The sequence below is a fragment of the Echinops telfairi genome, unplaced genomic scaffold (assembly GCF_000313985.2).
Source record: "Echinops telfairi isolate 266 unplaced genomic scaffold, ASM31398v2 ScPeMD7_31;HRSCAF=116, whole genome shotgun sequence".
Lineage (NCBI taxonomy): Eukaryota > Metazoa > Chordata > Mammalia > Afrosoricida > Tenrecidae > Echinops > Echinops telfairi.
In genome coordinates, this window is record NW_022103928.1 from 58,953,750 (window position 1) to 58,980,266 (window position 26,517).

Here is a 26,517-nt window from a genome sequence, read left to right on the forward strand (position 1 = left end):
TGTAGCTTGTCCTGCAGGGCTGCTCTGACAGCTGTAGCTTGTCCTGCAGGGCTGCTCTGACAGCTGTAGCTTGTCCTGCAGGGCTGCTCTGACAGTTCTAGCTTGTCCTGCAGGGCTGCTATGACAGCTGTAGCTTGTCCTGCGGGGCTGCTCTGACAGCTGTAGCTTGTCCTGTGGGGTTGCTCTGACAGTTGTAGCTTGTCCTGCGGGGTTGCTATGACAGCTGTAGCTGGTCCTGCAGGGTTGCTCTGACAGTTCTAGCTTGTCCTGCGGGGCTGCTCTGACAGCTGTAGCTGGTCCTGCAGGGTTGCTATGACAGCTGTAGCTGGTCCTGCAGGGTGGCTATGACAGTTCTAGCTTGTCCTGCAGGGTTGCTCTGACAGCTGTAGCTTGTCCTGCAGGGTTGCTCTGACAGTTGTAGCTTGTCCTGCAGGGTTGCTATGACAGCTGTAGCTGGTCCTGCAGGGTTGCTATGACAGTTCTAGCTTGTCCTGCGGGGTTGCTATGACAGCTGTAGCTTGTCCTGCAGGGTTGCTAAGAGTCAGCGTGGACTCCATGGCTGTGAGGTTGGTATTTTTTAGCTACGTATTAAGCACTTGTTCACATATCATGTTGTTGCTGTTTTCTTACTTAGATTGGTTCATTAAAAATCCTGAAGGAAATCAGTCATAATCCTCAAATCAGACGTAACATTGTTGACCTTGGCGGCTTACCAATTATGGTTAACATCCTTGATTCGTCGAACAAGAATCTGAAATGCTTGGCGGCTGAGACCATTGCTAATGTTGCCAAGTTCAGACGTGCCCGTCAGGCTGTGAGAAAACATGGGGGCATCACCAAGCTGGTGAGTACTACTGACGTCACCACTTCTGCCCCTCACCCACTCATTCCCAGGTATGAAATAGCCTCCACGGTGTATTCTGGGAGTTGTCTTCTTGTACACATATCGTATGGCCTTCAATATCATTGTTTATCGATGTATGTTAGTTTGATGTTGAGGGTCCCTGAGTGCTTCCAATGATTTGCATTTAACTACTAAGCTACAGATGGACAGTTTGAGGCCCCTGCCCCTGCATTGGGTGAATCTGATGGGTAAAACAAGCGTTGAAAAGCAGGGGAGGCTACTTTGAGGACTAAGGTGCACTTGACCCAAGCCATGATCTTTTCGGTCTTCTCATGCGCATGTGAAAGGTGGACACTACATAAGGAAGACCATGCCTAAGAGTCAATACATTTGAATAATGGTGTTGGTGAAGGTTATTAAAAGTGTCAAACACGTCTGTCATGGAAGACACCTGGCCAGAATGCTCCTTAGACGTGAACTGGCAAGACCTCATCTCACTTCCTCTGGACATGTCGTCAGAGAGACCCGTCCCAGTAAACTGGAGAGGCAGCACACAAGGGGGGGGAGCATGACAAGAAGGATCGACACAGGGGCTGATTGAGAGGGTGAAGCGGGTCCAGGCAGTGTTTCATTCTGCTGTAGCCAGGTTCATGATGAGTCAGCACCAACTCATGGCACTCAACGACAGCACTTCAGAAGAAAGGTGTGACCCTCTGTTCCATCAGGATTCCAGCCGAGAAAGCACCCTGGGGCACGTCTGCTGGACAGCCCGCGGTTGCCGTGAGTTTGACTAAACTCCGCAGCCATGGGCGCTTATTTGACAGTGTTTGTAGTTGTTGATTGCTAATCTTTGCCTTTGAGTTGGCTCTGGCTCACAGCGAGTTTACGGCCAGCAGAGTGAACCCTGGCCCTACCCTGTGTCATTCTTTATGGCCAATGAACTATTCGGATATTGTGTCCATGGGCTCCTTCATTTGTGAAAACTAATGCAACAGTTGTATTGGCTTATAATTCACAAACCATGCAAGTCAGTGGTTCAGTCCTCTTATGAGGAGCTGTACAATCACCACCACAGTCAGTTTTAGAATATTTCCTTCCTTCTTGTACTCCCTGGCATTAGCTCTCTGTTTCACCACAACCCCCCATGCTATATCCTCAAGCAACCATTAATCCAGTTACAACCTCTATAGATGTACCTATCTCGGATTTCATATCTAGGAAAACATTTTTTTAAAAACCTGACAACAATAACAAACTAAAACAGAGGAAAACATCAATTGAAAAGAAAGCAGAAAATATTAAAAACCAGAACAAATTTAAAATACGTCAAAGGAAGATCAAAATGAAAAGGCGCCACATTTAAAAAAGATAAATCATTTTATTGGGTGCTTTTACAGCTCTTATAACAACCCATACATAAATTGTGCAAGCACATTTGTACATATGTTGCCATCATCATTTTCAAAACATTTTCTTTCTGCTTGAGCCCTTGGTATCAGCTCCTCTTTTTTTCCCTTCCTCCCCCGCCCTCCCACGGTTGTGGACCCTTGATAAATTATAAATGATTGCTATTTTAATATCTTACACTATCCGCTGTCTCCCTTCACCCATGTTTCTGTTGTTCATCCCCTTCACAGGTGATGGTGGTATTATACACCGCTCACTGTGATTGGTTCCCTCTTTCTTCCCCTTCTGCCCCCCATCTCCCCCCACCCTCATAGTATCACTACTCCCACTACCATTGCTGAGGGGTTTATCTGTCCTGGCTTCTGTGTGTCAAGAGCTCTTATGTGTACCAGTGTACCTGTTCCCGTCTAGCCAGATTTGTAAGGTAGAACTGGGGTCATCATTGTGGGGGTGGGGGTGGTGGATGAAGTAAGCGTTAAAGAATTAGAGGAAGGTTGTGTGTTTTGTTGGTAGTATACTGCCCTTTTCTTTGTGACCCTTCTGTGAAGGGATGTCAAATTATCTACAGATGGGTTTTGGGTCTCCATTCCAACCCCCTTGTTCACATCAGTATGATTGTTTTGGGTTTTTCTGATTCCTGATCCCGTCAACACCCCATGATCCCACAGGCTAGTGTGCTTCTTCCATGTGGGCTTTGTTGCTCCCCTGCTACATGGCTGCTTGTTTAACTTCAAGCCTTTAAGAACCCCGTTGCTATATCTTTTGATAGCCAGGCACCATCAGCTTTCTTTACCACATTTGCTTAGGTACCCATTTTGCCTTCAGTGATCATGTCTGGAGGCTGAGCATCACAGAATGCCAGGTTGTTAGAACAAAGTGTACTTGTGTTGAAGGAAGGCTTGAGCACAGGCCAAAAGTTGATCCACTTTCTCAGTGCATTGCCATATAAATATGTGCACATAGACCAATACCTCTATTTTTATGAAGTAATATATTTACATAAGTGAACACCTATGTTTATCCCTGTATCCATAGCTTTGCTTCCTAGATCTTTCCTCTGTTTCCTTTTACCTTCCTTATGCTCCACCATCACATTTGCCTTTCTTCTGCCTTTTAGTAATTCCTCTCAGCTAGATTGTTGTTGCTGCAACTTCACTAGGATCTCTACATCCTCCTTGTAATTGCTTTTAGTTCCCTAGTTGTTCCCCCCATCTCTGGCGTTGTTTGGTCATCACTCCTTTCTCCCCTCCCCTAGGTCCCTCTGGAACCTTCGGTCTGATTGCTCTCTCCTCAGGCTTGCTTCCCTTGCCTGTCTTATATAGATAGGCAAAACAACTATAGCAGAGACAAAACAAAAAAAAAATAAAAGATTGAATAAAAGGAGAAAAAAGAAAGGAAAAAGCATACATAATTCTAGCTCTGTCTGCTGACTTTATGGCTCAGAAACAACTTTATAATGGGTCCAGAGGGAGTTCAAACGATAAGATATTACATTTTAACCTAACGACTTCTGCCATAATTGACTTTACAGTGGCTCTCTGTCTGATAATATGGCTACCCACTTCCCTCAACTGTGATCAGAGCGGCTTCAGTGGAGGCCTACAAATGGATTTTGGGCTTCCACTGTCATCCATAGCCTTCTGAAAACTAGGTGTTCTCAACTTGAGCTCTGATGTCATTCCCTCCTCTGGATTTGGATTTTATGATTTACAATCCTTGGATCACACAGGCTGGTATGCTTTTTCCATGTGGACCTACTTGATGCCTCACTTAGATGGCTGCCTGTTTGAAGACAAGCCTTTAGAGGGTCTCCCTCTTTTTGGTTGATACTCAGTTTTACTAAACCTGATATCATTATCCAGTGACTTTTCTTTCCCGGTGGCATGTCCAAAGTAAGCATGCTGCAGCTTTGCCACCCTCACTCCTAAGGAACATTCTAGTTGTATTTCCTATAAGATCAGTTCATCCACTCTTCCAGGGATCATCACCAACACCACAATTTGAAAGCATTGATTCTTCTGTTTTCCTTTCCCACTGCCCAGCGGCAAATAGCCAATAAACAAGTGCAACGTCACTTTTCAAAGAAATACATATTTAAAAAATAAAATGCCATTTTCACCTCCCATCTTGTTAGGGATGTGTGTGTGTGTGTGTGTGTGTGTGTGTGTGTGTGTGTACGCACACTAGAACCTGCTCCCTGGAAGGCAGCCTGGTAATGTGTACTTGCACCATAGTAACCTTTGCCTTCGAAAGCAGTTGTCTCTCTGGGAACACTCATTGCCTCCACAGCTGCAGACAGAGACTTACTCATCCCACTGTTAGCTATGAGAAGGAGAACGGAAAATGGGCTTATAGGTTTTCAGGAGTCCAGTTAAATAGCTTTGCAAAAAATCCATAGAAAATCCACAATCAGCTATTAGTCTGGCATTTTGGAAGTATATTTAGTAGCAAAGAATGAAATGCACCACATTTAATGTTATATCAAATCAAAATACAATTTAAAACTCTTGGCCCCTGTGATCCCGTCTCAAAGACTCACATGTACATAGAGAACAAAAAAAGAAAACTAGGTAGATATGCACAGGATTTTTGACAGCAGTTTTCTCTGATTTTCCCTCACATTTTCCTGCATTTGTTGTTCCATCTTCTTCATGCCTTTTCCATCAGACAGAGTAATGATTTACATAGCTATCTGAGGAGGGGGGAAAGGTCATTTTGCTCAGTTCCCTTGCCCTGGCAGGAAAGACCATGAAAAATTAAATGCAATAAGGAAATGCATATTCATCTTCTGTAGTAAGGATTAGTGGAACTTGGATCTCTCCCACAGCTGTAACTGAACTGGACCGCCTCTGTGTTCAGTTCCTTACGGGCAATGTCTTATTCATGTCTTTTATTCATCCATGTCTTATTCATGTCTCTTTATTCTTAGTCTCTTTCACAGCACTTAGCCCAGTGCCTCTTACATATAAAGGGTTAATGCATATCTATTGACCTGCCATGAATTTTTAATGAGGATACATATGTTGTGAAATGTGTTCAGAAATTGAACGTGAGACTCTGTAGTCACTTGTCATCTGTGAAGGACTATACAATATTTGCTTCAAAGATAGATGAACGCATAGCTGTATGTGTTGTTGTTGTTGTTGTTGTGTGTCCTAGCAATGGATAGAACAGAGTCGAACTGCCCTAAAAGGTTTTCAAGGTGATAATATTTAAAGGGAACGACTGTCAGACCTTTTCTCCCACGGAGCCATGAGTGAGTTTGAACTGTAGATCTTTCTGTTCACAGTCGAACGCTTTAACGATCATGCCACCAGGGTTCCTTGATGGATGTGTAGATGGTTAGATCAGTGATAATGTTCCGCAAATGTTCATAACACAACTAAGGTAGTGGCTATGTTAGTGTTTGCTGCACACGTCTTAGATTGTATGTTTGTATGTTTGATGTAGGCCGATATTGTTCATTGAAGCAGTTCCATCTGCCATCACATGATAAGCGTGAATCGTGTAATCCAAACTCAATGTGTATGACTATGAGCTGCATATATGGGGTTTCCATAAGTTTAAAAACAACACCATCATTTTGGAAACCTGGCATTTGGACAATTGTACTAATTTAGTGAAGCCGATGATCTCGCATGTAAATGTAATTTTAAACGACAGTAACATTAGGGACAGGAAAGCTCAGTAATGGAAACAACATGCTTATTATTGCTGGTGGAGAGCCTATCTGAGAAGGATCAGAACTGGGACCTGGTTCAGCTTCCTTGACATGGGTGGGAGTAGACGATATAAAACATACAGGCCACAGCCCCTTACCAGATTGGAAGTGAGAGCGACCATGCACTATGCAAACAAGAGAGGCCATTGGATGCTATCGGGGCAAGTGAGCTGGGGCCACACTTAGAGTGGGCAGGAAGCCACTGGCCGGAGTGGGATATAACACCTTGAGGGACATCAGTCCATGGAGAGACACCCAGGGTGAGACTGTGGGTAAAGAACAGGGCCTCTGAGCAAACAAGATTGCTCTGGACAGGGATGCAGGCACTCAGTGCTGTGCCAGCCTTCACATCTCTTTGTCCCCTGACACTTTCATCTGACAAGAGTTTACTGAATGGTACTATGAGCTCAAGGAGCCTTAGTGTCACAGAGGTTAAGCACTTGGTTAAGAAACCCACATGCAACTCTGCAGGAGAAAGGCCCGGCAGTGTGTTCCTGTAACAATTACAGCTTAGAAAACCCCATAGGGTCGTTCCACTCTGCCTCACAGGAAGGCCATGAATTGTCTAATAACAAGCACACTATGGGTCAGTGCCAGGGATATAAGTAAATGTACAAGGGGGCTTTAAAGAGTTTTGGGAGGTGGGGAGGTGGGCAATTCCTTGATCTTTTCATTCCCTTTTGCTATAACCTTTCTGATGTGCCCTCCTATGCCCCTCACCACAGTCAGACCGCAGCGTAGTGCTGGTGGAGATGGAGGGCAGGGAGACTGTAGTATAGATGAAAAAATAAGTGTAACCGTGTCTTTCCTGTCTGTAACTGAAGTCTGTCCTGGGCATCGTGGAGGAACGAAATGGTGGTGGGAGTTTATCCCTTGATTGCACTCTGAGAAAGACCTTCTGGAACCACTGAAGAGGGAGGTACTGCTTGAGGCAGAAGTGGAGCAGACCCTCGTGTGGCCAACATACCCGTGAAAGCACTTTGGGGGAGACAACCGGGCTTGGGAAAGTTCCGAGCGGAGAACCAGCATCGGGTATTTGGAAATTGTCCAGCGGGTTCATGTGACCCCACCGAGTGTGAGATGGGCTGAGGAGTGGAACAGGAGGAGGCAGGACCCAGGATGGTGCAGGTTCCCAGGACTTACTTCTAAGAGGCCTTTTGATAAAGTCCCCACTGCCAGCCTCTGTGCCAATTTGAACTGGCAACCTTTCAGCTAGTCGCCACGTGCTTAACCATCTGTCCTACCCAGAGGTCCTATGTAAATACCAGAGCTTATTTTGAAGATGCTCTCTTGGAGGATTCAGTTTTGTCGTGGTGGTGGCTGTTGTAGAGGGAAATATCAAAGCCACCAAACTTGGAGACAAGTGTCATGCGTGACTTAGTTTGGGTCTTTGCTTCCAATAATCCGCTTCGTAGTTCGCTCCTCTTTTTTGATGGAGGCAAGCTCCGCAGCAGCCCTGGAGCTGTCAAAGGGTGCATGGAGTGTATGCTCCGGCCCGCTGTGCGCATTGTGTTGCTCTCTTCCTGTAGGTTGCTTTGCTGGACTGTGGACAGATTTCCGTGGAACCTCCTCAGCCCTCGCTCTACGAGACCAGAGACGTAGAGGTGGCCCGTTGCGGTGCGCAGGCGCTGTGGAGCTGCAGTAAGAGTTACTCCAACAAAGAAGCCATTCGCAAAGCTGGGGGCATCCCCTTGTTGGCCCGGCTGATGAAGACGTCGCACGAAGACATGTTGATTCCAGTGGTGGGGACCTTGCAAGAATGTGCCTCCGAGGTACCCAGGCCAGATCTGCCTCCCTTCCCTTCTCATACCTGGACTTAGCCTTTAGAGTCCCTGGGTGGTGCCAACAGTCAGCACTTGGCTACTCACGGGAAGGTTCGAAGGTTTGAACCCACCCAGAGCCAGTTCGAAAGAGAGGCTTGTGGATCTGCTTTCTAAAGGTCGCTGCGCTGCAAACCCATTGGAGCAGCCCCACTCTGTCCCCTGCGGTCACCACAGGCAGAGTTGGCTCACTGGGGACTGAATGGATGCGATTGGTATTCTCTTTTGGTTTCTTTAGTGGAAAAACATATTTTTAAGGTGACTGTGACTGCCAACAGGACCCCTGGTGGCATTGTGGGTGAGGCATTGCCCTGCAAGTCTAACAATTCAACCCAAATAGATGATCTGCCGGAGCAAGATGAAGCTGTCGGCGCCTGTGAAGATGCATAGCCTCAGAAACCCCATCTGGGGTGTCTACAAGTCACAATCACTGAGGACAGTGCATTTGGGGGGTGGGTGGGTGAGTCAGGGTTCTTTCAGAAACATAGGTCAAAATTAATAGGACATTAATTAAATCAATACCCCTGTGACAGATTTTAAAAATACTTGATTGGACGTTCATACTGTTATGTAGAAATGTTGGGTTTCGAGGTTGGCATCTTTTACTAAGAAAGTTTGTTCAGAAAAAAATTGCACTGTGATAAACAACTGGGATTGTTTTTGTAATCTAAATAAAGCTTCTCCCCTATGTCTATTATGCTTTCCCTTTGTAATAAAGAAATGAATTCTCTGCCGATTCTGAAAAAAAGTATTGGTCCAACTTATTTTAAACGGGCTCCTTGTGGTGCATGTGTACATGCAGGCTAAGACCAGAGGAAGTTCGATTTCTCCTTTCGTCTGACATAATTTTGGGGAGAGACTGAGGGAGGTGACATGGAGAAGCAGGAATAGACTATTCGGAGTTTCTTTCCACTGGCTCTGCTAGGCCTGTGATCTGACTTGCTCCGAGTTTCCATGGCCCGAGAATGATTTTTACTAATGAGTAGGGAAGATCCGGATTCATTGTTGAAGTTCAGAAATCACTGATGGAGTAAGGGAAAGGAAGCTATGCCCCAAAGAAACACCCAAATCCGTATTTAAAGCAGGTTGTTTGTGTATCCATTTCTACTCCTAGGAAAACTACCGAGCTGCCATCCGAGCAGAGCGGATCATTGAGAACCTGGTGAAGAACCTGAACAGCGAGAACGAGCAGCTCCAGGAGCACTGTGCCATGGCCATCTACCAGGTCTGCTGAGCTCATAAGGCCACGTGGTCGCCTCCGTCCTAGAGTGGACAGCCACTTGTTTTCTAAACACGCGGTCTCATTCTCTGGGGAGGGAACTCAGGACTCCACATTGCTAACAAGCACCCTGGTGTGGGGGAGGGGGGATGTTCGTGCACATAGAGATTCAAGAACCAAAGCGAGAAGGGCAGAGAGAATGTGATGGCTTTGGGTTTCTAGAAGAGACAAGACCACCTCTGTGTCCCTCCTGAAATAATGTACTTGGTATGAAATTGTGAAGCAACTAGAAGGTCCCTCTGCATTGCTTTTCCTAGATCCAGTCTGAACACACGGGGTTCTGGTGGTTCTGTGGTGGAAGTTTCTCCATCTGTGCAGGAGACTCCGTTCTGCCCCCAGCCAGTTCAAGTGCTGCCACCACACACTCATGTGGGTGGAGGGGCGGGTAGGGGTGGGCGAGGGGTGTTGTATGTGGCTATGATGCTGAATAGGCTTCCGGGCAACTTCCAGACTAAGATGAACTAGGAGGAAAGGCCTGGCAGTTGACTTCCAAAAACCAACTGCAGAAGGCCCCCGTGGTCCAATCTGTGACCCGTCCTGGGGGTGTTGTAGCACTGGGCTGTGGTTCATTCAGCTGAGCTCCCGGTGTGAGGCAGGTGGCTGACCTGACAGCTAGCATCAATTTCCACCCCATAACCTTGGGATAGATCAAGGAGTGGGTTCCTGGGTGATCTTTTTTATTAACTTCATTAATCTTCACACGCTTCCTGAAGATGACCACTTTCATAGATACCAGAGGTTGGGTTAGATTAGTAAGGGGGAACGATGACCTTAGCAAGTTAGCATAATAAGCTGTGCCAGCTTTGACCTAACTAGAAGGGAATCCCTAGAGCAGTGGTTCTCAACCTCCCTCATGCTTCGACCCTTTAATACAATTTTTGTTGCTACTTCATAACTGTCATTTTGCTATGGTTATTAAAGGGTTGTGTGAAAGGCTCCTCTGACCCCCAAAGCGGTCGCAACCCACAGGTTGAGAACCGCTGGCCTAGATGAATGCACTTAGCATGAGCCAAGGGCGATAGGGAGCTGAGAAGACCACGTCAGAGAAGTGGCTCATTCTAGTCGAGGATGTGCATTGTGGGAGCGGCCACCGAGGGTCTGTTAGAAATAGGGCTTCACCTTTAGAAGCTGCCAGAGAATCACAGCTGAAAGTCACATGCAGAAGGTGGATGTGACAGAAACATGACCCTTGTTGGCGCTGTTGGCGGTTTCTTCTGGTGGCCCTGTGAATAAATGACCCAGGATCCACCCCTGTGTCCTGTGGCACCAGGAAATAACCACGCTAAGGATAATCACCACATCAATATTAAATGAATCACCCTTTGGCTGTCTAACCTGGGAGCAATGATCAGTTGGGGAAAAAACTCTATGCATTAAATGTTTATTGCAAAGGCTAGCCCCAACACGTGGATAAACACGTGCTTGCATAAGAACTCAGGTGCTCTGAAGAGCAGCACAGAGACTCTATGGGGAAACTTCTTCATCTCTTCTATTTGGGGTCATTGGCTGAGCTCAAATCCCTACTGCTCATTTGTCTTCTCCCCTATGTTTTCACAAGACACTCGGGGTCATCCCTGGAGCACCATGCTGTCCGTGCATGGCCATGTTCTGGGCTTTCACTGACCCTTGCGGCTCTCTTGGTGGAAGCCCAGGCTGCTGTGGCATGGGCTTGGGAGGATGGCCAGGTGTGTGGGAGCCTCATTGCCAAAACCACTTCCAGAGGAAGACACGCTGTCAGAGCAAAGAATGATGTTTTCCTTGGAGGCCGCTTCGGAAAGTGATCCCCTCTGAAAAGTAATGTAATAGCTGTTAGCATAGCAGCCCCCTTAGCAAATGCTGGGAGCTTTGTCATGCTTTGACCTTGACAGCCTCTGGTTGCCTTGTGTGTGTGTGTGTGTGTGTGTGTGTGTGTGTCCGTCCAGTGTGCCGAAGATGAGGAGACCCGGGACCTGGTGAGGCTGCACGGAGGACTGAAGCCCCTGGCCAGCCTGCTCACTAAAACAGACAATAAGATGCGGTTAGCAGCCGTCACGGGGGCGATATGGAAATGCTCCATCAGCAAGGAGAACGTGACCAAGTAAGAGAAGATGCGGAATCGTCCCTAATACAACCACGGCCACTTGAAACCCAGCCTTGTCATTTTAACGGCGCCCAGTCTAATGCTACCTCAGTAGATTTCAAAGAAGCACATGCTGGATTAAGTTGGTTTAAGAAAGAGATGCTTAAAACCGAAAGACACTGCACCACGGCCCTACCACTGGACAGTGGTTTCCTTGGCCTCTGTGAGAGCGGTCATGGGTCAGTGTCAGCGGGAGAGCTCTGTCCCTCCCTGTGGGAGACCTGGGTTCATTTTATGGCCCGGGACCTCATGCACAGCCACCCTGCTCTTTCAGAGGATGTGGAACAGATTTGGGGGGAACTTCCTGAGTCAGACAGGCGAGAGAGAGCGTCTGGGGATCTATTTCAGAGCACCAGCCCCTGAGAGCCCCGTGACCCTGTTGCGCCTGGGGGGTCCCCATCAGTGGGCACATCGGCAGGCCGATAGGAAGCACATCAGGGCAAAGGGGCCCGCTGAGCTCATCTCTCCTGGAGGGAGAATGGTTTGCACAAGAGTCTCCATTTAAATTTGAAACAAGGCAGGTGTTTTCTCTTGAGAGCTTTCCAAGTGGGGACGGATTTCGCAGACTCTTTAGATCCAGAAACGGTTTCGTTCTCCTCCCTTTCCCAGAGATGGCCGGGACATGGGCTAAATGCCAGCCTCGCAGTCACCCTCAAAGAGGACCCATCTGCACACGTGACTTCACAGAGCTCCATTCAAAAAGATTGATACACTTTATGACCATTTGATTGGTTTCCGTCCTCATGCGGGTCTCTAAGTGCTGACACCCTCGGGATGGGTGTCCTGGGACAACTCTCTCCCTGTCTCCCTTCCTTCAGCAAGCAATCCCCAGGCCCTGCACATCTCGCGCACCGCAGGCTTGCTTAGTAGCAGAGAACGCATCAGAAGGAAGGGTTTGACTACGTTGAAAGTTACCTTAGGTAAACCCACGTTTCACTTGAATACAAGTTACCTGTCCTGATAAGGAAAGGCTTAGATGTTGGGCAATCTAACTGTTGGATATATTTCCAAGTGGACATTTGGACCCACTTAGAGGAACCTCAGGACGGTGGTATAGCCGTGGGTCATGTGTTGGGTTGCTTGCCCCGATGTCAGCAGTTCAAAGCCACCAGCTGCTCCTAGGGAGAAAGAGGAGCCCTTCTATTCTACTCCCACAAAGAGCGAGAGTCTCAGAATCCCACAGGGGTGTTTTCTACCCTGCCCTATAGGCCCCAATGAGTCAGAATTGACTGGATGGCAGAGTTTGGAAATTTTTTTGACATGTTGCTCAAAAAAAAAGAAAGAAAGAAAAGAAATGTCTGATGATCCGTCTCTAAAGTCACAGGCCTGAGAAGCCCCTGGCTTACAATTCTACTCTTCACCCTTGGGGTCAAAATCAACTCCTAGTAAGCCCATGGTGGGTGTCGGGGGTGGGACAGGGCCTTTTAAGTTACCTTAAAAACCCCAGTTGCATCTACGTGGGGTCACTGAGAGGGGACTGACTTGAGGACACCCAATGACGGGAACTGTACCATCACCCGTGGTCCTGGCTGGGTAAGAGGAAACTTTGGGGTTGGAGTTGGACAAACCAGAACCAGCCCATACTTGGCTCTCAGGAACTTGGTCGGTTTGGACAAGTTGCTTTCCATCCCACCTGGGTGGCTCCTGTTTTGGATGAGTTGAGATTAGGATGTTGTTTTCGTGGCAACCTCCTGTGGATTTAAGTGGAATTGTTTTCAGAGGGCTTTCTCTGCCATGACCTTTCAGACGTGGACTGCCAGGCCTGTATTCCAAGGTACTCCTGGGTGGGTGTCAACAATCAACTTTTTGCAGTGAGCACTTAATCACAGGCACCACTGGGGCGGGCCTCTTTGTTCCTCTTTTTAAAATAACTTGGAACAACACCAATGGCCCAGCAGAAAGGCGGTGGGGATTAGAGATTCGAATTAATTTATGTACTCTCTGTAGAGTGCTTGACATATTGAAGATCCTTGAAACGTGATGTTTTGTCCATGATACTATTCAAAGGCTGACCCTAGGCAGGACTGGGGGTAAGTAAGACTTGGCAAATATTTTTTTTGTGTGTAGGGCCTAAAAACTCTCAGAAATCATTAAATTTAGCTTCACCTGGAATTAAAAAAAATAATAATCAGCTGCATCGTAGTGCTTGAAAATGCTGCTGGACTTTCTTTCGTAGATAAGGGAACATGTTCTGTATAGACGAATGCTCACTTTTATGTAGCGTCTTTCCTCGTGGTTTTTTTTGTAGCAGAAAGGCGAAAGTACACAATAAGAGCGATGCTAAATTTTTTTAGTGGAAACTACTAAACTCTCGGAGGGTGAATGAATTTTTTTTTTTAACCCAAGTAACACAAGGTTCTACTTGTTTAGAAAGGTTTCTTAAATCCGGATCGGTACAATTGATCACATCTGATGGACTGAAAACACAGACCGATGTAGTTAATTTGCATTAGATGTGTGAAGTAGTCTCTGTAAGAGGGGAGACTGATGGAGGTCTCTCAGCAGAGTGGAATTGTAGACTCTAGGCTCCTGTCATCTCTCCAAGCCTCTGGTTGACCACCCACAGTGGGGATTCCCATGGTCCGCACACTGTACCAGAGGATCACCATGAGATGGAGGAGCCCTGGTGATACAGTTGAACTTAGTTTGGTTACTGAAAGACTGGTGATTCCAAGCCAGCCCATGGCCTTTTGGAAAACAGACTAAGCCACCCAGTTTTAAGAAGGATCTCCCCGCATCACCCGCTGCCATCAAGTCAGTTCTGACTCATAGAAGACCCTGCCTCATACCGAGCATGACTGCCCCAGAGGGTTTCCAAGGCTGTGAATCTTTACAGGAGCAGACGCCCCAGCTTTCTCTCACAAAGCAGGCTGGTGGCTTCAAACCTCTGGCCTTTCAGATATCAGTCGAGCACCTAAGGACTCCTCCCAGTCTAGGCTGCTCTATGGCCCGTTAGGAGTTGAAATCCACTTGACCGCAGGCAGCAACCACAACTAAATAGGCATTTGGTCTTGGTATCTAGTGTGTTAAGCTATTATTAATATAGGCTGCTATTACTATTGGCTAACTTCATACTAAGTCATACTGTTTCTCCCTCCTCTTTCCTTGTATTTCTCTCTCTTTTTTTCCGGATGAGCGTAGGTTTCGTGAATACAAGGCCATTGAAACCTTGGTGGGACTTTTAACCGATCAGCCTGAAGAGGTCCTGGTGAACGTGGTTGGCGCCTTGGGAGAGTGCTGCCAGGAACACGAAAACCGCGTCTTAGTGCGGAAATGTGGCGGCATCCAGCCACTGGTGAACCTGCTCGTGGGAATCAACCAAGCCCTTCTCGTGAATGTCACCAAAGCAGTCGGAGCCTGCGCCGTCGAGCCCGAGAGTATGATGTAAGTGGCCCCAGAGGCGCAAAGATGTTGTGCGAGGGCTTTGTAGGAAAGAGGAGTGGTGGTAGCACAGTGCCCTCTCTTAGAACCGGTGTGCAAACATGATGAAATACAAACTCGGCTTATATGTAAGTAACCACAAGCTGGGCAAATCACAGCTTATAGAGCCGAAAGATGGCCCGGAATGAGCTGAATAGCTAAGGTTGGCGATTTTAGGCAGATTATACCAGGCTCACCTAATATGCCCACGCAGAGCCATCCATCTCTTTTAAGGCACTTTGACCATACCCAACAAATCCTTGGCAGCAACGTGGGCTAAGCATTGGACTGTCTTCTCTCATACAGGTTTGCAGTCTCAGAAACCCAAAGGGGCAGTTCTATTTAGTCCCATCGGATCGATAGGGCTGGAATTGACTCGAAGGTAGTAGGTTTGTTGTTGTTTTAGATAAGACTCGGTGATTAACTGTCTTGTGCCAGAGACCTTGATTACAATCAACAGCATTTCCATCTGTCTCCTGGGCAGAATCCATCCATCCATCTCCCCTCTTTTCCCCCCTTGCGCCCCCACTAGCTCTAGGAGACGTTCTCACCACATTCTTGTCCCGTTGAATTCAGCAGATAGGTGTTGAGCATCTACCACTAGCTGTGCCCTGATGAGGGGAGGAGATAAAGGACCTTTGAAACTGTCATCTTGTCCAGTTAGGAAGAGATTTGAATGGGGTACTTTTAGGGACAATAGGAAGATTAGAGATAACCATGGAGCGACAGACTAGCCCTGTTCCATGGGGCTTCCTGGTCTGGGTTCTCTCAGGAAGCGTTGTCCCAGGCCTTCCTTCTACGGAGCTCTTGAGTCCCAGAGTTATCAGTGGAGCTCCAGGCCACAAACCCTTGTGCCAGCGGTGGCCTAGACAAAAATGATATATTTATTCATTTCAGAAAGGGGTTACCCCAGGGGGATCAAAGCCACCACAATGGATTCTGCAGAGAAGTGCGGCTTCAGTATATCCATAAGACTAGGATGTATTTAAATGGGTGGAAAAGAATGAATATGCAATTGAGGGACCACATGATGAGAGGCCTGAGCCACAAGGGAATATGCTTTCATGGACAAAAGCAAGAGTGAGCAGAGCAATTTGAGGAAGAGGGTAGATAGTAGGAGATGAATCAATATTGGAGACGAACTCAATTGATGGAGGGACCTGGATGTCCATGTTACCTTTCCTCTGGAGTTTTGCCGGCATCTAACCTAACAGGTGTGATCGAGGAATACTGTCTCCATCCTCCCCTTACTGATGCTGGATGGAGATAAGGTGTGGGAGGCAGATGTACACTCAGTCTCCTTACCCTGTCTCGACCCCACCGCAACCCCCGTGACTCCTCTGACTCCTTTCCAGGAAGGAGAGAAACAGCTGTGTGGATTCAGACAGTGCTGATCAGGAGACGTTTTCAAGATATGAAACTGATCAAACATTTGTAATTTACATTTGGTCGATTGGGCAGAGTTTAATGAAAGGGTAGTACAGAGTTTACGTGTTTATAATACATTATATTTTTAATTTGGAATTAATTATTGTAATATATATATATATACACAAACACAAGGGGACTGCAAAAAGTTTGGGGGGAAATTGAATGAAAAGAGAATGGAATTTTCCCACAAACTCTTTGAAGCCCCCGTGTGTGTGTGTGTGTGTGTGTGTGTGTGTGTGTGTACATTCATTCATTCAGCTCATTTAGCATGTGTGGCCTGGCACCCAGGACTGCTGTTTATGGATTTGCCTTGCACAACTCAGTGGTGGTGATGGGGCACCATACACTGGCCATACACGGGACTCTGCAGACAGGCACAGGCACCATTTCCCATGGGATCATTCCAGACGGCGTACGCCCTATGCTATTACTCTGGGTTATGAGCTGGGATATGAACCACAAGACCAGCAGTCTGACACCAGGGAAGAAAACGAGGCTGTTTGTCACACAAAGGTTGGCAGCCTCGCAGACCCGGGGGCAGGTGGACTCGCTGTAGGTCAGAATGGACTTGAGGACGGAGAGACTCGAGCCGAGTATTCCGGTCAGGCCTTCTTCCTTCAGCCCACGTTGCTGGTATGTGAGACAGTCGGCATTTGTGTTCTGTGATTTGGGCCCTGTTCCTTCGTAGGAAAGCCCAAACACTAAGATAGGCGTACCCACTGCCCGTGAGCCTGTTCCGACCTGTAGTGACCCCGCCTTTACCAGGCTGAGAATCACTCAGGGTGTAGATGGTGCCATCTTTCTTCGGCTGGTGGGTTTGAACTTCTGACTTTGTGATTAGTAGTCCAACACCTAACCCAATCCTCCATCAGGAATAGAACTTTGTTGAGTCTATTCTATTTTGTCAGAACTAACTAACTTACTAACTAACTAACTTACTAACTAACTAACTAACTAACTTACTAACTCAATGCCATCGAGTCGATGCCAACCCTATAGGACAAGCTAGGACTGCCCCTGTGGACTTCGGAGATGAACTCTTTAGAGTACAGAGTCGAAAGTCCTGTCTTTCTCCCAAGGAGTGACTGGTGGTTTCAAACTGCTGACCTTGTGGCTCGCACTCCAATGCTTTCCCTAAACACGTGTGGCACACCGTGCATAAGTCATTTTGAATCTGGCTCCTGGAGACATACCCTCAGGTTTTAGACAGGAAGAAACACGAGTTGCACACATAATAACTTTGAAAGAATAATGGTGGCTGGATTTATTTTTTTTTAGAGCAATCTAATGTTTATTTATCTTTTAAAAACACATAGGGTACTCATTTATTGTGGTTGCTAAGTACCAGTGAGTCAGTTCCTAACCAGAGTGGCCCTGTGCACAACACAGCAGAACACTGCCGGGTCCTGCCCCACGCTCCTAAGTGCGATGTTGGAGCTCGTTGCTGCAGCTACTGTGTCACTCCTCACTCTTACTCTCCCACGGGTCAGACAAGCTTATTGTCCAACCTTCCCAGTTGTCAATTCGAACACTTATCGACAACCTTTTTAAAGAACACCATATCCAAGGAAAAATACTCTTTACTAACTGAGCCTAATCATTGTTTAGTTTTAAGATGACTTTTCTTTTTTTTAATGGCTGAATAGTATCGTATTTTTAAAAATTATTTTATTGGGGGCTTGTACAATTCTTATCACAATCCATACTTGCATCCATTGTGTCAAGCACATATATACATTTGTTGCCCTCATCATTCTCAAACATTTTGCCTTCTACTTTAGCCCTTAATATCAGCTGCTCATTTTCCCCCTTCAAGATGACTTTTCAAGGGATAGTTTAGCCTTAAGATTTAAAGATGATCTCCGGACAATAGTTTTGGGCAAGCCATCAAGCCTTAGTGGCTCCAGAAAGTGTGGATTCCAGGAGAGTTTAAAATTCTGTTCCACATTTCCTCCCCTTTTATCTAGATATTTTATTCACTCTTGGGTCAAATTATTCAGAAATGATAGTCATTTCTACCCCCACCCATAGAAGCTTTACCATTTTCATCCCCACCATAAATATATGCACCCAACGATTACAACTTTCCCACTCTTGCCACCACTTACTAGTTTCCATTTGTTGTTTGATTTTTTAACTCAGACATCCTGGGGGATGAAGTGGTCTCTGTTGGTGTTTTTGACTTGAATTTCTCTCGATGACAGGGATTGTCTCGATGGTGACAGGTCGGCTTTGGCTTGATGGCTAAGAACACTGGCTGTCTTTTCATGTGTTTGTTGGTTATTTGAATCCTCGTTGGTGAAATGTTCATTCAAGCCCTTTGACACTTTTCTGGTTATTTATCTTTTTGTTATTGTTGTCAAGGTGAAGAAGTTATATATATATAACCCCTAGGTATTGTGCATAGATATATACACACACACATATACATTCATATATATATGTATGTTCCCTAATAAAATACATGATTCCCAAAACTATCCTCTCAACCTTTAGGTTGTTTTCTTATATTTTGTTTGCTAAAACCCTTTGGTGAACAAAAGTACTTAATTTGTGTGAGAGTCTATTGATTGATTTTGTCATTTGCTGCTTATGCTTTTGCTGTTATGCCAGAAATTTATGCCAGGGTTTGGAAGGCTAGAAGGCGAATTTCAGAGTACTGGCTGTAGGGGAGGACTTTCTCTCTGTTGTTGGTTCCGGGGAAAGGTCCTTGTCTCCTTTCAACATCTGTGAGCCTGATGGCCCTTAGAGATATCTCCATGTGTGTTGGCACCAATCTTCCCTGGGTCTAGAAGTTTCGTGTTGCAGTGACCCCAGGTCCAAAGGATCAACTACACTCCTGATTCTTCTTTCTTGGTGGTAGTAGATTTCTCTGATCTCTGCTCAATTCTATCTCTTTTCATTTCTTTCAAAACAAAAGGTTTAGCAAGACACAGGCCAAGGAAACCCCTCTTACAACTGATCAGGGCTGTGTTGGGTCCCACCCTTAATCCTCCTATTAGTTTATCACATCATGGGGGAATCATGACAGAACTGCTACATTACATCATTCGGTAACTGGCAAGCCACCAAGAATCCTGGCCCAACCACATTGACAAATGCTTTAGGGGACACAATTCAATCCGTGACAGATCTTTAATCCATTCTGAATTGAATTCTGTGTATGGTATAAGATATGGCTCCTGATTCATTCTTCAACATTTGAAAATCCAAAACTTTCCAGAATCATTTATTAAAGAAAAAGAAATCACTGCCATCAAGTTGATTCCAACTCACTGGAACCCTAGAGGACAGTGGTGGTGGTGGTGGGTGGGGTATAAGAGCGAGACAATGTCAAGGAGTCCAGGCAGGAAAAGAATGCTTGGAACCTGATTGTGGTAGCAATTGTACAATACTGCTTGATGTGATTGACCTATGCAATGATATGATATATGTTTTAACTCCCAATTAAAAATAAATTAGAAACAAACAAACAAAAGCTAAGGCTAGGGTGACAGACTGCCTCATAAGAGTAACAGATAGAACAGGGGCCATGCGCTCAACTCCCTAAACAGGCAGCACCTACGGGACCCCACTGGCTCAGAGAAGCGCACGCTTATGCTCGCCTGCATTTGAAAATCGACGCGCATCCATCCTTTGGCCCTCATTACCATGCCGGCATTTGGCCAGGTCCAGCCCCGACAACTGCAGGTTACGTCTCTTGTCTTGCTGTCCATATACCGGATCCTTTCACTCCGGGAATCGTCTTAGTTGGGTTCCCGATCTTTAGCTTTAACCCGTCCATCAAGGTTTGCAAACCCTTCCTATCATCAGTCTGACTCATGAATCCCTCTTCTTTGCAGCCTGGGTGTCTACGCGTTTCTGTAGGACTTTTGGTGAGCCTGCCCTTGACTGCTGAAGTTAGTTAGCTTCTTCTGCCTTGTTAGGAATATGTTTCCTTATACCACTTGCAAGATTGTGTCACAAATCATCTTTTACATTGCCTGATGAATATTAACGTATTAATGAATATAATGCATGCAATTTATATAAGTTAGAATTTATTTATTTACTTATTTGTTTATTTATTTATTTATTCTCCCAAAGCCTTTACATGCATCACTTTTAATGATTTCTGCATACATCATGACCTGATTGTCTACTTGGCAACTAGACATTGCTTCTAAATATCAGGGCCACATAGCTTCCATAATGACACCCCATTCTCCCCTTAACGTAACTAGGAAAGGAAAGGTCAGCGAAAAACATAAAAAGAATCAAAAGTAACAATAGGTCTCAAGAATCTTACAATTGAGTCAAGGAGACAGGCTAGTGGCACGATAATTTTAAATTGGTAGCGTAGATATGAGATGGATGTCAATAAACATTTCTTACTACGTGCAGGTGCTACCAGACTTACAATAACATACGAGTATTTGAGTTAAGTAGTCCATCACACTTAGAACTTTCCATTCTTTATGATTTGTGTATTTTTAATGTATACATGTTTGTATTGAAACATATCTATATGTATAAGGTCCCCAGCTATCAAAGGCAGGTACAGATTAGATTTCTGAAGATGCTGCCGCCACGTGGATTAAAGCTCTGGTGAATCCTCTGTGACTGTGGACCAGAGATGATCAAGGCCTTGTTACCAGACAGGCTGATTGTAGGGCTGGTTACTCTGATTGTAATTAGGTCAAAATGTGACCCTTTGTCCCTGATCTCCCTCTTGACCCAAGGTCTAATGGCTTCAGTTAAAATTTTTTTTTCTGCTTTGTTATCGATTGAGGTTTTTCTGTGTCTCCATGGGTCATTCTTGTTGAGCTGTTTGTTTGTATTCTGCTTGGCTTTGTATGGCTTCCTGTATTAGGTAAACCCAGAAACAACAACTGGATCAATGGATTCCTGGGAGCACGTCAGGGGAAGCTGGCTGGAAGTGGGGGGCTAACAACAAGTACAGGAAGAAGAAGTGTCCTGAAACTGACTCTGGTGATGGTTGCACAACTCCCGGGAATGGGATTGAGCCATTGAACTGTGTGACAGGTGAGCTGTCTGTCAGAGAGACCATTACAAATAAACTAATGGAAAGAAAGGGCATTGTGTTAGACTGGGTTGTCTAGAGAAACAACGTCAGGGATGCTCTTTAAGTATAAGAAAGAGCGCTGTATCAAGAAGTAATCTGATATCATCAAGAACGCATCCCAGTCCGGACTCACTCAAGCCCATAAGTCTGATGCAAGACAGGGCCCTCTGCAGACTGACGTTGCTGCAAGCGGATGATGCAGGAACGTGAAGCAGGAAGATCACAGGGCAGTGGGTGCAGAGTCTCCTGGATCCAAGAGTGGTGGGACCACGGCAGGATGCTGACAGCTCTCAGGGTTCCCTGGAGGCAGGCGGAACCCCAACCAGCGAGATGGCCCAGGGGCAGAGAGAGAGAGAGAGAGAGACAGATCCCAGCATCTCTCACTCTTATATAAAAAGGCTTCTGACACCAAGGATGTATCATCGGTCTGTGACCCAATTGATAGGCTTGGCTTCACCCTTACCCTTATCCGGGAGTGTCTAGTTGACGTAGCTTCAAACTATAACAGGCAATGATAGTGAAAAAATAATGTTTTAATGAGGTACTCAACTTACATCAGAACAAATTCATGAGAGAATGATTGAAATGAAACCCTGTCATAAGTTGGGAACTGCCTGTACACGAAATTGGCTGTTTGACTGGTCACCGAAAGGTTCAAACTGTGGTTCGAGCCCAACCAGAGATGCTTCAGAAGAAAGAACTGTGAACCTGCTTTGAGAACCCTCCTGAGCAGTGTGCTCTACACCCACGGAGTCACTGATGCAGCCACGAAGGAGGAGTCTGTAATGGGACTGGGGAGCACCGTGGGCTGGCTCTGCCTCCCACTTTTAGAAAGAGCCCGGCAGCCCAGTTGGTAAGTGCTCAGCTGTGAATGGAGAAGGTCCGCAGATTGGACTCACCAGCTACTCTGCAGGAGAAAGCCACCCGGTGCTGGTGATTCACACCCCAGGAAACACCCCTGACGATTCACACCCCAGGAAACACCACGAGCAGGCCCGCGCTGTACCTATCAGTCCCCAGGAGCTGGCATCCATTCGACACACAACAGAAAAGGGGGGTGCGGAATTTTATGAGAGAATTCACGTCAGTTAAGGGTGTGAAGAAAAGAGCCAAAGCAGGGAAAAAACGAAAAATAAACCAACCTCACAAGTCTGAAGAATATGAAGGAACATCTACAAAGCCAAATCTTAGCCCCTGAAAAAGCCCGCCAAATGCGGGGGCTGCCTGACTGACACGTGCAATGCTGACAGCTAGCACGTGCTCCTGCAAACCTCAGCGTTTGCTCCTTAGCAAGTGTGATGGCTGCGAAAGGCACAGCCAATTCTTTCCTCATAGTAAACAGACAGAGGCAGTGAATGGGCCTTGGAAGAGGGGGGAATGTATCACCAGAGACCTCGTTTTACATTCTAAGACACAGGGGACCTGCAGCCCGAGCAAAAGCCAGATGGACCACTGTCTCCTAGCCCAGGGAGACTGCAGGAGGCACAACACAGTGAACCTACACACGTGAGCAGACGTGGACTTCCTCAGACTTACTGTCGGACCGCTCGAGTCTGAATGGACGCGTGCTCCCCGGGCAAAGGGGAAAGCCGATTTTCTCTTTGCGCAATGGTAATTCCAGCACAGAAGGGAAACCAAATTCAGACAGGTCGTTTCCCCTTGGTCACTGTGCTAGAAAGACAATATACTGTCTCTTACTCCTGCTGTTAGATGCCGTTGGCTACGTTCTCTCCCTGGCCACCCTACAGACAGCCGAATGAGACATTGCCCCTCCAGCACCATCTTCACAATCGTTGCTGTGTTTGGGCCCGTTGCTGCAGCCACTGTGGGACTCTATCCCAGTGTGGAGCTTCCGGATTTTCAGTCCCCTTCTCCTTTATACGTGGATGGCGCCCTTATACAGGGACTGGCCCTTCCTGATACCGTGTGCAAGGTACTAAAGCAAAGTCTCATCCTTGCTTTGAAGGAGCATCCTGGCTGAACCTCTCTTAAGACAGTTTGTTCAAATGCACCAATTCCTCCTTATTCATTGTCCAGGTTTTGTGTGCATAAGAGGCCATGGGGCATACCATGCTTGGGTCAGGTGTATCTTAGTCCACAAGGTAGATTTTGCTTTTGAATGTTTTTTAAAGATTTTTTCCCAGTAGAGTTGCCCAGTGCATTCGTGTCACGTGGTTTCCTGCCTACTGCTTCTGTGGGTGAAGGTCACTGTAGAACCAGTCAGTGACATCCTGGACAACCTCACTGCGTTGTCCGTGTGTCATGACGCTGCCTCCTGGTCCCGTTGGGAGTAGCCTTGCTTCCTTTACACCGAGGTGTAAGCCATACTGTTGCTCTTCAACAGTAAGGGCTGCAAGTCCTTTTGGCTTTCGCAATCCAGGTTGTGCCATTTACCTATAGAAGATGCTAATGAGCTTTTCCTTCCATCCTCCTGCGGGGTCATTCTTCGTGGAGCCCCTTGGATCATTTGCTCAGCATACAAATCGAACGTGGCGACGAGAAATCGTGTAAAAGGGTCTCCTCTATTCAGTTCTCTGTGACGTTCAAATGATTGGGTGTGACCTTGCAACTTGGGGGTTGGTCAGTTATGCAAGTCCTCTGCGTCTAAGAGCGCCACCTCAGAAGGAGGAACAGAGAGACCCAGGGTCGTTCAGGGAGAACAGCCGCAGCAGAGCACCTGCGAGGTCCCCGTCTGGAGTGGAAGAGGCAGCAGAGGCCACAATTAACTTTATCAAGATACAGGTCAAAGTTGGGTGATCAAAATGACACCTGGGATCACGTGACATAAAGTCCGAGAGGTAGAGTGAAGGAGCCACACTGAGCAGCCCGGTCATGGGGACGATGAAGCTGAGAGTTACAGCAGCAGGCAGGCTGCCTGGCCCCGGACACTGAGCACAAGGACCCCCATGACGGGCAGCCGAGGACCAAAGAGAGAGAGGGGTGGCTGCTGGGTCAGAAAGGGCGCTGCTATGGACAAGAGGGCTGTATCCTTAACGTTTTCTGATACTGCTTGTGGTAGCTTGTTAACTTCCCTGAAAAAATCCCCACAATCAGGAGGATTGTCTGTGAGTATTATGTAGCGAGGGCAACACACCGTCTAACCAAGCCAGAGAAGTGTCATGCCTCCGAGGGATGGTGGATGTCAGAATAGGGCCCAAGAAGAGACCTTGGCCTAGTGTGAGGTAGGATTCTTTTCTCCTCTGTGTAGACAAAGGTCAGCTATAGCCCCCGACCCCTACCCCGCCCTTTCTTTCCTCCATACCATTTCTTCATTGACTGCGTCTGGTGACAGAAAACAAACCCAACACAGACGACTGGTTCTTCTGGTCAATGTCCAGCTTCTGCCTGAGCGCAGTGATGTGCTCTGGAATTCCCATTCTTTTCAAAGTTACCCAGAGTTCGTGATGATCCGCAGAGTCGAATGCCTCTGCATAGTCCATGAAACACAAGGAAACAACTGTCTGATATTCTCTGCCTTCAGTCCAGATCCAGTTGGCACCAGCAACGGTATTCCTTACGCCAGCTCCTCTTCTGAATCCAGCTGGAATTTAGGTCAGCACCCTGTCAATGTACTGCCGAACTCCTTTTGAATTACCTTCAGCAGAATTCTACTTGCCTGTGATATTGATGATAGTGTTAGATAATTTTCACACTATCTTGCATCACCTTTCTTTCAAATCGGTGCATATAATATGGATCTCTTGACAGTCAATGATCAGGTAGCCAAAAACCAAACTCACTGCCATCGAGTAGATGCTGACTCCTAGCAACCCCATAGGAGAGGGTAGAACTGCCCGGTGGGTTTCTGAGACTGTAACTGTCCACGGGGTAGAAAGCCCAGTCTTTCTCCAGCAGACTGGCTGGTGGTTGTGAACTGCTGACCTTGAGGGTCACAGCCCAACTAATAACCACTGTGCCACCAGGGCTCATAGCTGTCTCGAAATTCCATGACATGAATGAGTGAATGAGCCCTTCCAGAATTGTATCCATTTGTTGAAACATCTCATTTGATTTTCTGATAATTCCTGGAATTTTTTTTAATAGCCCTCATTGAAGCTTGGTCTTCTTTTTTCAGTACCATCAGTTTTGATCAGATGGTACCTCCTTCAACAGGTCAACATTGACCACATTATTTTTGGTACAATGACTCCACATACTCCTTCCAACTTCTTTTGATGCTTCCTACACCATTCAGTATTTTTTTCCCTATAGAATCCTTCAATATTTCAACTCAAGGCTTGCATTTTTTCTTCAATTTTACAGCTTGAGGCATGCTGAGTGTGTTCTTTCCTTTGGGTTTGCTAATTCCAAATTGGGTTTGCACTTCTCATGATCACACTCTTCTCCAACTACCTTTTGAAATTTTCTGTTTGCCTCTTTCTCTTCATCATTTCTTCTTTTTGCTTTAGCGACCCTTTGTTCACAAGTGCAAGCTTCAGAGAATCTTCTGACATCGATTTTGTCCATTCTTTCCTATCTTGTTAATAACCTATTGCATTCTTCATGTATGGTGTCTTGATGTCATCCCGTGACTCCTCTGGTTTCTGTCGTTGGTGCCCCAGGCATTAAGTCCACCCTTGAGACGGTCTCTGAATGCAGGTGGAATGCACTCAAGGTTGTGCTTTGGCTCACGTGGGCTTGTTTTATTTTCTCTTTTTAACTTGAACTTACATCTGAACAATTAACGGTCTGTTCTGCAGTTGGTCACTGACTTGTTGTGACTGATGCTATGGAACTTCCACATCATCTGTTCCCATAGATGTGGTTGATTTGAATCCTGCGCATTCACTGTGGCAAAGTCAACGTGTATAGTCACTATTTATGTTGCGGGAATTAAACCATTTTCTTAAAAAGGCATGTCTAATGACTAGGTTGTTGGTCTTGCAAAATTAAGTCATGTGATCCCAGGTGTCATTTTGATCACCAAGCTTGGTCACATTTCCCAACTTTGACCTGTATCTGGATAAAGTTACTTGAATTTTAAAAATGACACATTCTCAAAAATAGAGCTAATAAATAGAGTACTCTTGGTCTCTTCTTGACAAAGAAAGCACTACTTGAGGGAAAAATAATCAGGTAATCAAGAAATTACCCAAATAATACATGATATTTGTTTTCTTGGTGTGGAAATTTTGGGGGGGTCATGGTTTCAGGGGACGTCCCAGTTAATTGACCTAATCGTTTTCTTTTAGTGCTTCTATTCTCTATGGTATTTCATGGCCTAATGCCATCAGGTGAGAATCACTGGACTCTGTGTGTCTGTAGTAGAGGGAACAAAGGGTCATCAGTGAATATGCACTTGTCTCCATGAACAGCTGCTCCTTTTTTTTTTTTTTAACATTTTATTAGGGGCTCATACAACTGTTATCGCAATCCATACACACATCAATTGTGTAAAGCGCATTTGTACA

At 46.2% G+C, this 26,517-nt stretch overlaps 1 protein-coding gene across 1 annotated transcript in view; it reads left to right on the plus strand.

Annotated features, from left to right (window-relative positions):
• The window catches only part of ODAD2 (outer dynein arm docking complex subunit 2), a 139,416-nt gene that overhangs the window by 66,977 nt on the left and 45,922 nt on the right, over positions 1 to 26,517 (plus strand). Inside the window, exons 12-16 of the mRNA XM_045289841.1 lie at positions 635 to 844; positions 7,502 to 7,744; positions 8,907 to 9,017; positions 10,994 to 11,148; positions 14,332 to 14,574. Coding sequence (XP_045145776.1) covers positions 635 to 844; positions 7,502 to 7,744; positions 8,907 to 9,017; positions 10,994 to 11,148; positions 14,332 to 14,574 — 962 coding nt within the window. The remainder of the gene's footprint in view (positions 1 to 634; positions 845 to 7,501; positions 7,745 to 8,906; positions 9,018 to 10,993; positions 11,149 to 14,331; positions 14,575 to 26,517) is intronic.